Consider the following 14,072-nt stretch of genomic DNA (forward strand, 5'->3'; position numbering starts at 1 on the left):
ATTTGAAACATTCACTATATATATATTATTAAATCTTGAAATACATTTTAATCCGCACATGTTCTCAGATTGGCTAGACCATAAAAGCATGAATAACTGGTAAGGGTTTTACATGATTTGTGAACTATAACTAATTGAAATATTTATTGGCCACTAATATTCTGATAACAGATAACACCTAATACAATATTTATATATAATAATCTATAGTCGAAGTTCCAAAATTTTATTGAATCTGGCATTCTAATTTTAAAATACAAACCTAAATTATTCATTGCAAATATTCAAATGGTTGAAGTCAAATATACTGTGAGTAGGAGTAAACCTCAATTGAAAATTCACAATTTTGCATGATTTAAAGCAAAGACAGTTACAAATTGTGTTGAGAAAATTCAGAGTTTATAGTCAAGTAGTGATTTTCACCCCCTTAAAATATTTTACTGAAACGTGGGACACGGCATGATGATATTTGATACTTATTTCCATACGAACTTCACCTCTATTTCACCTGCAAAAGCGTTGGTTGGGAAGCCAGAAATATTTGACAAATTTTCTCTATGGAATCACAAAGAGATTTAGGCATGAACTTTCTTATTTGATTTGAAATTTCACTTGGTATCTAGGGGAAAATTATTATGCGTAAGGATAATATTTTTATGTATCTTTTTTCTTTTTTCTTTATTCCAGTCACCTCCGTATTTTGACACCCTGATCCAGAATAACCTCCTACGCAAAAGTTTTCTAAACCATATGGAGTAGTAATTCCATGCGAAGAAATAAGTAAGAAGAAACCTAATGACAATCCTAAAAGTCGAGTATCATTGATTTTAAAAGCTTCAAAAGGTGAGTATCTTTCGCCTTTATTCACTGAGGAAATTGTATAGACATAATACGTATATTGTAAAGTTTGAATGCTGTGATCCCTTAAATGGGGCTCTTCAAATCAATGGGAAATTTAAGTACTCACTGTTCTGTTAACACGTCAGATACCATTTGATGCATAAAAATTGTTTATCTGTGGAGAAAATTTCTGATGGTTGATCCATGAAATAAATTTACTACTATCACTTAATTTATTGCTCTAACATCTACCAACTCTCAGACTAAAAATCAAGATTGTCTGAAAAAGATGAAAAACGAACAACAAAAGTGTTTAAAATCATGAAATATGTAAAAAAAAATGAAAAACCAGCTGCAAAAGGAACCAAAACGTTGGACGTCAAAAGGTTTCAATGACTAAAAAACCTTCTGTTTTAACTCTATTTTTCTTCTTGTCTACTACTATAACAAAATGTACTTTTCTGAGATTCCTCACAATTCCAATTTAAGTATACAAGGTAAAATGTGACCTCGTCCATTTTTCCTCTTTGCTCAGTTTAATCCTTAATGACAAAAATAATAATAATAGAGGAAACAAACGAAATTTTCTTTTGTAATGTAATACTCTCTTGAAATTTCCTTTTTAAAATAATTCATATATAAATCTTGGTATATATAGATTTCGAAAATATCCTGCAATTTTTCCTTTATATACTTCTTGTATACACAAAATTGCCGTTTGGGATAGTTATAAATCTTAGTTAGAATTGCTTCAAGATATCTGAAAGAAAACGTAAAAAACGGCACATCCCTTTTGCTGTAACTTCACCACAATTCTGTAAAACCTATACAACGTGAAATTTCTATTTAAATGTATGTGCCCTATGTGCCTCATAAATTCTCACTTATCTATCGAGTTTACACTTTATTAAATTTACTAAATTTCAATAAATATCGTTGAATTACAAAAAGTTTAAAATTTATCATATCAGGACCAAATAGAATCAGGATAATTCTCGAAAATATTTAACCCATAAAATTTTATGGTTAAGAATTAGGAAGGAAAATTTACGCAAGAAAAATATCTGATCCTAAACTCTTACTAAAATAATTAATTTGGTATGTCCAGTTTAAAATTTTGACTTAAGGGGAGAAGGGGGCTATTTTGTGCTGTGGGGAAACATTGATGTACAATTTTTTCATGTATGAATTGGGGGTACAGAAAAAAATTCTCGCTGTTTTTTTTTGTGAAAATCGAAGTTTTGTTAAGGATAATTATAGTAAATGTTTTTTCATTCAAAATATTGTCCCTTGTTTGCTACTACATTCTCCCATCTTTCAGGCAGAATACGGATACCTCGTCGAAAGAATGAGGTATCTTTTCCCTTTATCCAAGCGTCAACCCATTTCTGGGTGTCTTCGTAGGACTTGAAGTGCACACCAGCCAGGTCATGAGTCATCGTTCGGAACAAGTAGGGGAGACTGGGGCAAAACTTGTCAAAACGCATATTTAATTCTCTCACGACCTCTGAGAAAACTTAAACGTTTTATAATGAGCATATTCTTATAGGAAATTTACTGCTCTACAACATTGCAGAAGACTATTTTCCTCTATCTCGAAAGAAATGTGATTTTCGAATCATTTTCTAAAAGTCAATTTTGTGGAGATTCTCAAAATTGCTGGGGCAAATTTTGTCAGTCTTCGTATAATTTGTGACGTTTTACTCTCGCAAACGTTAAAAATATCAAATAGACGTATTTTTATAGGAAATTTATTCCTCTACAACTCTGTCGAAGATAATTTTTCTCTATCTTAACGAGAAATGTGCTTAAATTGAGCTAATCAGTGTTGATAATTTCTGTAAGACAATTATTCCAAAAATAGGGCTCAAAATTATCTCATTTTTTTTATTTTACAAAATCCTTGCTCGAATCCCTTGAAACTTTGTAAGTTTAAGAAGGTTCATATAGACTATCTATAATAAAAATTTCAAGCCTCAGTCTCTTTTATTTTAGAAAATAGTGAATATTGAAATTTTCGTTTTGACAAATTTTGCCCCAGTCTCCCCTAGTAATCATAAAGAATCATTATGAAGTTGGTTACAAATACCGCCAGTACGCACAGACTTTGACAACATCATTTATCGGTGAACAGCGAGAACTTTTTTCGACCCCAAATATTTCTAAAGATAGCATGGTCTTCCAATTAACTTATTTATATCCATAGTTGGTTTGACTATCTAGATTATATTACGTTACAGCTCAGTTTCTTTCAGAAGTGTGCGAAAAATCGTATATCAATGTAGCCCTAGAGCTCAAAGTAGCCCCACCTCCCCCAAATGGTGGAAATTTGTACCCCAAAATTGACGATATATATTTATCTCTGCTGGAATACATTTATCAAATTTCTCAAAAGAATCTTAGAGTTTTCAACTAGAGGAAAGCGCGCTACCTTCGGATGATTTAAGCTTCGCACAATTCATTTTTTCAATGTGTTATAAATGAATTTTGCCCATTATAATATTTTTTTTTAATAGCTAGTCCAATGCCTTAAATTTTCAAAAAAAAAGTGCTATGGGTGAAATCCATAAGGAACATAGAGAGAAAATTGAATTGACAGAAGCTTCAGTCGTCCGAAGGTAGCGCACCTTCGTCTAAACGGTTTCATACAATCAATATCTTAGTGCTATTTAAATAATCTATAAAAAACATTAAACAAACTTTACCATTTTTTTCACAAATTAGACGCGAATAAAAAGCTTCATTAGTTGCCTAAATATACCCCGGTCTCCCCTAGAGCAAATGTAAAACATATAGAGATTCGTATTTTGTACAATAGAAACTTGTTAATTACTATGTAATTGTGCAAGTATTCCTTGTCTGCGATATTCACAAAAAAAATCGTGGCATCAATTGGTATAGAACAAATAGCCCACAATGAAAATTTTAATTAAATGTAAAATTTTACATTAAAATGTTAATATATTAAATTCTATGTGGTTACAATTTTGCTTTAATTGCAAAGTACATTTAATGAACGAAATATTTCGATACTTATTTTTCTAAATTACTTAGTTGAAGAGGTAGAATTTAGGATTAATGAAATATTCTTGCATAATTTAATTAAAAAGATATTTACTCGTGTTGAAGAACAAAGCACTTGCTAGGATCACAAGAACTCATCTTAATTTAATTACACTTAATAATCTTCTTTTAATTTTTATATAGGATTATGTTTGAACTAAAATATATTATATATAGTGTATTCAGTCTTCACAAGTTTATATGCTTGAGAAGAGTACCTTTATTATAGGATGTATCTACGTGTGTATTAAATATTTTTTTCTCTGTACGAAGCTTTTATGTCTATTTTGAACATTCTAATCATGACTTTTACTAAAACCTTTTTTGTGTAAAAGCAAGTGTTTTATTCCACTCACTTTGCACAAGACAAAGGAAGATAATAAATATTAAAAGGCAGTTCAAAGTTCCATAAGAAGCTCTAAATGTTTCTAAATAAAAACTTATCATTCTCTCCAATATTGCTTCATTGAAATGAACTAATCATATTTGCAAATTTTGTTCGTGTTTCAAAAGTAGGTATTAAGAAATTTTCCAAAAAAACTCCCGTATCGTGCTCATTACAAAATATTTACTCTTCCTTTTTAAATTTTTATTTTAGTCCTTACTAAAAAAGATTTATTCACTTCTAAAACATTGATGAAAAATGTAGGGGAAAGTACTCTCCCTTCGAACGTCCATGCTCTCGAATAATGTAAATTTTCTTTTAGTTTTCCTAAGAGACTTGCACATTTCTATTAAATATTAGTTGGCTTATCATCAATTGTTGATAAATCCGTGATAATTTAGTGTAAATCTCTTACGAAAAACAAAAGAAATTCACATTATTCGAAGGCATGAACGTTCGAAGGTAGAGCACTTTCCCCTATTTTCAAAGAGTAGACTTTCTCAAAATTACAAAAGTATAATCCAATTTGATGGACAAACATTCAAGTAACATGAGCAAGAGAAAACTTATATATATCATTATAGAAAATACCCTAAAGTACTAGGGTTGAAATATCAATGGCATAACTTTTTGCTAAGAATGAAATATCATATAAATACAATTTTTTATACAAACATATTATATTAAAAATCGAAAGAACGCTGTACAAATATGAATTTTCTATGGATTATCCGTAATTACTTTTGTTTTGAAAATATGTTTTCAAAACAAAAGTTATCCTTTTAAGTAAGTTCCATTAACTCTCACTCTACATCTCTACAATATTCATTTTATAAATGCACTGCATTGTACTATTTTGTAACCAAAATTGAATTCTTTGTCCAAAGTTCAAACAATTTACGCTATAACAAAAATAGTTACAAGTGGAATTAAATTGCAATATTCTGAGGATATACTACGTGATTACAAGTCTCTTTATCTCTTGGATAGAGAATGCTGAGAATAATAGAAATGGTCATAGAAAATTGTGGTGCTGAAAACAAACATATTTGTAGGCAAAAACAGCAAGTTCTTAAAAGTTTTAAAACTTTTAAAAGTTTATGGTCCCTCCGATATGAAAGCGGTATTGTATAAAATAACAGAAAGTCACATATTCGAGTTTACGAATGATAATAAATCGTTAAAATAAAACTTTTAAATTTATCCAATATTTCACTTAATGCGGATCTTTTTCAAACTTTGTTCAGATTTAAAGCCCCAAAAGTATATTTTTACATTTTTAATACCTAAACTACACATATAACTATAAATTTTTATTATTAACAAAGCAAAATAACCCTATTTTTGGAAATTTGTTTATCAGTCACCTCATTCGTAGGTCAAACTGTTAAAGATGCCAACTTTTGAGTCTTTTGATTACTATCACGTGAAGCAACCTTAAAATAGTTAGCATGACCATTATTTGCAACTTATGCTTTTTTTTCCCTGCAAAACAGATTTTTGTTGAATACAATTCCATTATTATCTTGTTCGGTTTTTTTTTTAAGTTGGACATGCTCCAATTCATAAATGCTGTTTCTCCAAGGCGAAAGTTATGGGAAGATTATTTAGAAGCCGTTCCACAAAAGGACAAATAAGCCATGCAGAACCAATTCTCCATACAAAGCTTCTAAATTCAGGTTTCTAGCATTCTGTGAAATCTTGTCTTGTCCATATCTTTTATTTTTCTTTCGGTGCAAGATTAAGTTAAAGTTATATCATAATACTGGAGAAAAGTATTTTAAATTCTTTAAGAGGAAATCAATAACGTCCAGAATCTGTCGGAATTATCCTATTCTTCCTCAAATTGAAGGGAAAATGAAATAGTTACTCCCATAAACCTGTGTAAAAAATATTGTATTAAATTCCTCATTGCTGCATTCAATAAGATGAAAAAAAAAAAACAGTTCTGGAAATTTTCACTTGACTGACTGTAGTAAATAATATTTATATTAAACATCATACAAATTAAAAAAAACATGCTCAAAAATGACAGACAAAAATACCTACACAGAAAAAATATTTTGTATGTTCATAAATGTTTGTGAATTCCTATGGGGGAGTTACGAAATGCTCGGGAATCGTATAACCCACAAACAAGTTCGTAAAAGTTTGTATTTTTTTCATTTTTTGTAACATGATCACTTGACGAACATTATTTGCACTTGTACAAATATTTGTTCGTAAATGTTCGTAAACACACAGAAAAGTGTTCGTAAAATTTTGTCATTTGTTCGTAAATGTTTGTTTTCCTGTCGAACATTTTACGAACATCTACGAACAAATGACAAAATTTTACCAACATTTTTTGCGTGTTTACGAACATTTACGAACAAATGTTTGTAAAAGTACAAAAAATGTTCGCCAAATTATCATGTAACGAACAATGTTTGTGAAAAAAGCACAAACTTTTACGAACTTGTTTGTGGGCTATACGATTCACGAGCATTTCGTAACTCCCCCATAGGAATTCACAAACATTTATGAATATACAAAATATTTTTTTCCGTGTAGACTATTTTGAACAACATAATCATTTTTCTCATTGTTACCGAATTGTCAAATTGATGTGCAAAGTGGTTGTAAATTTATAGGAATTTAAAAAGCATGATGAAATAGGAAATGAACTGACTGACTGACATAATTTACAGTAAATTTAGTGCTCTCATACTCTGAAATATGGCATCAAACCAACAATTTAAAAACTTTATTCAAAGATAAAAAAAAGATTGGACCTTATCCATAAATCAAAAATTTTACTATTGACCTTTATGAAACTCGATAGGGGAAACTGGGGCGGTAGTAAACACGGGATAGTCGTAAAAACTGATTTTTATGTCGTCACTAATTGGACTTATGTTGACTATTTATTCAGGAAACCATGATCCCTATACTATCTATATAAATTCGTATAGGTCTCGTCCTCTGAAATCTAATATATTATTAAAAACATCGCAGGGTTTACAACTCCCCCGTGTTTGTTAATGCCCCAGTTTCTCCTAAACATTAATAGTTTCGATGGCTTCAAAGTTTGGTAAAATTTCAGTATTAAGTGAGATTGTTAAGAATCTCATCTAATACTGAATGGATCGAAATCTTGCAAACCAAAATCCCAAAAGTCAAAATCCCAAAAAAGCTATAGGGTAGAGTCAGTACTTTTCGCCATCCTTAAGCTTATTTGGCCTCCTTAGGTGTAAAATTTTTGTCAGACTAAAATGAATTATTGTATAACGATACTTTGAATCAACACCTATCTAAATATCTAGGATACTCTTCGAGAATTTTAGTGAATCTCATTGAAAAAATTGTATTTCCACCAATTGTTCTTGTTTCAGTACTTTTCGCCACTTATTTTAAAATGAATTTTAAATATTTAAGAGACGTGATAACCCATGAAAATAGTAGAATAGAGCATATTATGAGTGTAGAAGTACCATTTATTATTAAATTCCTTAAATTAGTTGTTTTATCTTAGGTGGCCAAAAAGTGCTTACATGGCGAAAAGGGCTGACTCTACCCTAGTCCCGAGAGACAAACTCCCGAATGGTCAACGATAACGTGGGAGTAGCTATGATACTTTTAATTCGGGATTTTGGCTTTTCAAGGTTTTGACTTTTAGGATTTTGGACGGAATTTTGACAAGTGCGAGATTTTAGCTTTCAGGATTTTGAAAGGGACCCTTCGTGACTATTGTTTAATTGTTTTAATTGTTGTACTTTTATATGCTTAAGAGCTTAATGTCTGTTTTGAGATCCCCCGAAAAGCTTTCCAAAAATTTATCACTAGGAATACGGTGATGGAAAAAACCATTTGAGACTTTTTTGCATTTTTGGCTGCATTGTACTCATTCTACTTATCTCCCAGTTCACGTTTTCCATTTTTTGTAAGCAAGCGAGGAGAATATTCTTGCCAAAAAAGCTTGTGGAAATATAGTTTAAAAATGACTAGAATATTTCATGTTAAGATTAAAGAAAATTGTCTGTGATAAGTAAATGAATAAAAATTGAAGGAAAAATTTCCAAGAGAAAAATTGCAAATGGATATGTAAGATCTCGTAAGAAAACAAAAAGGAATATAACTATTCTATAAGAATGTGCTCATTGCAAAATTCATAAGTTCATTATACCCTAGTTTCCACAATTTTTATTTTCCTTAAAGAATTGAATAAGGTTCTCAATATCATTCACTGCAGAATTAAATGCATTGCACTTTTGCACTATAAACACAAAAGAAAAACAATCCTAACAACTAGTTATATAAATATACCATAAATTTAAAAATTGACTAAATGTTTTGGAATTTTTTTCACAAATCAGTACACGTGTCCTTCAAGTCTTGTTTTATAAGTCATTGCTCAAAAGAATTTTGTCTCTAAAATATTTTCTCAAGAAGTGATGAAATATTTATTGAGATTAATGTGACGATGCGATGTCGTTTGATCTTATTGAATTTGAATATTCTTATAATACACTGGAGCGTGGAATCACCTTATCGAAATTCTATGCAAATAAACTATTTGTTTTCTTTTTCGCTATATTCTCGCATATAAATAGCTTCAATGTACCATGAAAAGGAGACTTTCTTATATAATGTATTTTGGTTTCCAAGTGATTCGGATCCATCTCCTCCGTATTCTATAGCCTCATCCGCTATCACTACTCATCCAAGAGTTTTTCTATCCTCCTCAGAGAGACTTCTTTCACGAAATTGTATATCTTAAGGATGTCAACTTCCACCATTCTCAATTCCGTCCTCTTGAACACTTATTTTCTCGCACACAGCACACAAAATGAGTTTTTTGTCCTGACTAGGAAATTCACACCCGCAAACTTCTTACCCATACCTTCATGAGAGAACATAAAGGCCGCATGAATGATAGGCAAGAAGATTAAAAGTCTGTCAACTTTACCCGAAATTTTGCAGCATACAGGAACAAACTCAATATATACTGGGTAGTTTGGGGATATTAAGTTAAATTTTCAAGTGCCTCAAACAGGGTGGAAAAGCACAAGAACGGTAAACACAATTTGGCTTTACCATCGCCCTAAGTCAATACTGAGACTTTTATTAAATAGCAATCAATCATGAAGCAAGATACGAGTACCTATTTATTTATTGAAAATGCCACTTTTGTGTGTTCTATGCTACTTCCTTCAAGTGACCTATTGACCAATTTACTTGGCGCCTCCACACGTAGGGGATCTGCTAATTAAGTTTCCGCACGCATTTATAGAAGATACAACACACGTGGCAATTTTCACCATCGTTCCTTAATGACTGAATATGTGCAATCAAAGATGTCATTCATGATTGCTGATACAGAATGAGTGGGCGTAACAGAAAGTTCATTCATTATGCAAGACTTTTGACCTATTACACAGGCAACGTCATAACTCAAGAGATACAGAAATTGGTTTATCTACTCAATAATTTGTTAAATAAAATTATAAGCTGTATTTTATCTAATTTCTTAAGGATATATTATATAATATTACATGTATGAGAATATTATGCATTTTGCACATTGTTGCTTTTTTCTAAAAAGTGTAATTTTAGAAAATTAGGGAGAAGTGGGGCACTTTTGAATTGGAGTACCTTTGAAATTGGACTTTTGTCTCCTATTTTCAAAAAGAATTGAGACGTATCATAATGTAATTTAACTTCACAATTTAACATTCACCTTCACCTTTAAAATGCAGCATTTCAAAAGTGATCCACTTTCCCCTACTTGAAAATTTATTTTGAAATTTCTTTTCAAATAATCCTTCTAACTGAGACAAATATACAGATCTCTGACATAACTTTTAGATCAGAAAATATTAATGAAATCAAAATTTACATCTTTTTCTTTCTCGAACGTTTAGCCGATTTCTATTTCCATCATTGGCATTCAACTTAAATTTGAATTTGTTGCGATGTTCGATAGAATTAGAAGAGTGCGAAAAAGTGGGATAGTATATAAAAAAACGTTTGAAAAAGAAATAAAACTGATTTTTGATTTCATTGATAATTTTCTGATCCAAAAGGAAAGCTAGAATTATTTAAAAACTAATTTTTCAAATTGGGCTATCGAAACTGATTCAGATTTTCTGATAAAGATATCTTTAATATTAAATGTCAAATTTCTTTAAGCCGTTAACCTATTCAGTCAATGCACCAGAAATACTTGATATAGAATGTTCATATTTTGGGATTAGTTTTCTACAGATTAATAGATGATTTTTTTGAAAAGAAGAAAATTTTATTTCTTATGGGGGCGCGGGGAGCCTCTGTCAAACACACGTCTTAACGGTCACTGAATTTAAATTCTGTGCATTAATTCATTACAAACTCTATTGATTTAAATAGAGCAACTATCCAAGAACATAAATTGGCAACTAGAATTCAAATCAGGAAAGAGGAAAGAGGCCAATTTTAACAAATTCGACGGGATGTCGTATTTTCCGTCCGCCATTTTGAGCAAAAATGTTGCATGACCTTCCACGAAGCAAGAAAACAATAACAAAATGTATTTTCATCTCTGTCGGACTATTTTTCTCAAGTAATTGAATAACTAATGTTATTAAAAATCTATTCCCGACAGCAATTCGGATAAAAATTGCCCAGAAATAAATCATCAAAATCACTCAATTTGCGTATGATGTATAATACCATGGTAAGGAATGGGTTAAACTAAAATGTAATGTTCAACGAAGGTGAAATGGAAATATCATACATCTTTAAGATTTCTTTAATTATAAAGGTACTGGCTCGGGGACCTTTCACATCTTTAAATGCAGAAAATTCAGAAGCTTATATTGGAGTAGAAGATTTTTAAGCCTTCTTTATTTCTCAGAGATGAGGATCAAGTTTAATTATATACCGTCCAAAGCAAATGCATAAATCAGTAGTTAATGTTTTCTCTGCTTAAGTATCAAATAATACTTTTGAGCTTGGATTTCAAAAATTCGTGATAATTTTTGAATGATTCTGTGTGGTTTTTTTTTCTTTTTTAATTACGAAAATTTTAACCACCAAGATATTTTTTTTAGCAAACTCTATGTAAAAATTGAATTCAAAGTAAAATATCAAAGTTAAATCTCAAAATCAGTAAGAAAATTCAATTCGAAAATATATTTTATTAACCCTTATTCTTCGAATTCACTTAAATATCCTATTTAGATTTCAGGGCTATTTTTTCGAAGAGTTTATTGAGACATTTCAATTGCAAAAAATTAAAAATAAACTAAGGAGAATTACGTACTAAATCGAAATGGTATTTTAATTGACTCATTTTTTCTTCCCCTTTTGAAACAGTAAATAAAATTGGTCCCTTTCAAAGCTAGAACTTTATCTAATGTAACTTTAATGTAATGGAAACTTTTCGGATCACCCGTCTCGTTTGTATTTTAAGAAAATCTTCTTTATTATAAGATAATTTTGTAAGCGATGATTTTTGCAAACATTGTATCAAAGTCTTTTTATCGGAACAAGAATTTTTCTCAGTATTCTAAAATTAGGAAAGATCTTGAAAGAAATTTCCTTAAAGTGTTTATGACACAAAGGGCACATTTTAAGAAAATAAATTCTCTGTAAATGATGAATAATTGTACCCTTAGAAAAATATTTTCAGCATCTTTAACCTCGCCAAGCAGAGTGAATGAAATTCATCCCTCAATTATCCCTTTCTAGGAAAAACCATCAAGTTAAACAAACTGAACTAACGCGATGTATGGATTACTGTTGGAGAATTTGGCTGAGTATGTGAAGACTGTGTATGGAGAAGAACGATGGGAAGAGATAAGAAAAGCTGCTGGACTAGATTCACCCTCATTCTCCGTCCATCAAGTTTACCCGGAAACACTTCTCAATAAATTGGCGAAGAAGTCTCTACAGGTTTTTCACATTTTATCGCTTCTATTTTATGGGTTCTAATACGAAGAAGTAGATATACCATGTATGGTATAATATTGTAGTTAAGTTTTTTGGAAAAGGAACATTATCCATTTAAATGGGGTAGTTTTATTGTAGGGATTTAATAAACAGAGGAGATGCCAATATTCTAGGAAGCATCTTGCTAAAAATATATACCAAGTATAAAAGTGATGAGCTTGTTCTGTTTTACGAGAACTAATACGACATTCTTTATTGGAAATTCGAATGCAATCTGCATATATTGCAAAAAGCCTTTAGTGCATTTTCCAAGTTTACAAGTAGGGGTATATACTCCTTGCGAACGTTCATGCCTTCGAATAATATGAATTTTCTTTTATTTTTTCAAGCGAGTTACAAACTTTTATTACATATTGTTCAACTTATTATCAATTATTGATAAATTGTACCGTACTTTGTCCCCTGCGGGTGACTTTGACACCGCGTCGGTAAAAAATGATCTTTATCGATACGATCAACCATGTCTGATCGGTGAGAACCGTTCTTAAACATAAAACATTAGAATTAAAGAAAAGCTTACGAACAGAAGGGTGCAGTCATCCGCAAAGGACAAAGCCACCCACACTTACGGCGTTATCACACTTGCACATTAAAATTTTAATGTGATTCACATTAATTGTCGCTTGTGAGCGTCCAAATATGTTATTTGTATCTTTGAGTCACGTAATATTTGAGGTTTTTCTATTTATTGATAAAGAAGTGGACTTGGCCTGCAAAGATAAGTTTAAATTTACCTAAATCATAAATATTTTTCACATTAAAAAATTAAAGAGAAAATCGCATTAATTTTTCGCATTAATGCTATAAATCAATTTATATCAAATTTTGCGGGCCAAGTCTACCTTTTTATCAACAAATAGATCAAATTTTGAATATAAAATGACTCAAACATACAAATTACACATTTGGACTTTCACCAGCGACAATTAATGTGAATCATATTAAAATTTTAATGTGCAAGTGTGATAACACAGTTACGGTAAGCCTAGTAGGAAAATAAAAGAAATTCACATTAATCAAAGGCGTGAATGATCGAAGGGAGAATATTTCCCCCTATTCGTTAGCTGTTGTAATCCTAGAAAAAATTATTTTAGCTTTTCTTCATCTTCTTTGGGACTGTTGGTATCTAAAAAAAAACAATTTTGTGAACTACTTAGAATTATAAAATATAGTTTTATTGTAAAGTTAAAGCGATATACAAGTTTAAAATAATTCTTACAAGCATTCAGCTAAAAGAAACTTTTTTTTTCAAAATTGGAAAGCTATGTTCTAATTCATCAAATTTAAAGGTACTTTTAATCTATTTTTTTTTTCATTAAACTAAGTGTACATAAGATCGGAAAATTAATTTTTCATCATAAATTTCTTATTAAGAAGCTAAAACTTAAAAGAAAATATGTAAGATTGAATGAAATTGACTTACTCGGTATCTGGATACCTTGAAAAAGTAGGGGGATGTGGGGTTACTCTGTGAGCTGTGGGGCTACATTGATATATGATTTTTTCGCCTATATCTAAATGAATCTGGTCTTTACAAATATTTTATTTAGATCCACAATTGTTTTGTCTATCCAAATCACATCATGTTAAAACCCAGTTCCTACACAGTTCCTTCCCAGTTAACAACACTGAGAAAAAAAGAGGCTACAATTAACTTTTTTTCTTCATTACTTTAACACTTTTTGAGTATAAAAATATATCAACATTTTTAATGTTAATTTTACACCTTTTAAGGGTAAAATCAACATTAAAGAAGAGTAACTTTAACCCATAATACACCTAAAATGGGTAATATTTACACCGATTTCGGATC

The 14,072-nt window shown here is 30.5% G+C and overlaps 1 protein-coding gene across 1 annotated transcript in view; it reads left to right on the forward strand.

Moving 5' to 3' along the window:
- Positions 1 to 14,072, forward strand: part of LOC129800736 (soluble guanylate cyclase 88E) — a 53,858-nt gene that overhangs the window by 20,494 nt on the left and 19,292 nt on the right. The window contains exons 2-3 of the mRNA XM_055845351.1: positions 688 to 843; positions 11,999 to 12,202. Of these exons, the coding sequence (XP_055701326.1) occupies positions 12,035 to 12,202 (168 nt within the window). The 5' untranslated portion in view covers positions 688 to 843; positions 11,999 to 12,034. The remainder of the gene's footprint in view (positions 1 to 687; positions 844 to 11,998; positions 12,203 to 14,072) is intronic.

The sequence above is a fragment of the Phlebotomus papatasi genome, chromosome 1 (assembly GCF_024763615.1).
Source record: "Phlebotomus papatasi isolate M1 chromosome 1, Ppap_2.1, whole genome shotgun sequence".
Lineage (NCBI taxonomy): Eukaryota > Metazoa > Arthropoda > Insecta > Diptera > Psychodidae > Phlebotomus > Phlebotomus papatasi.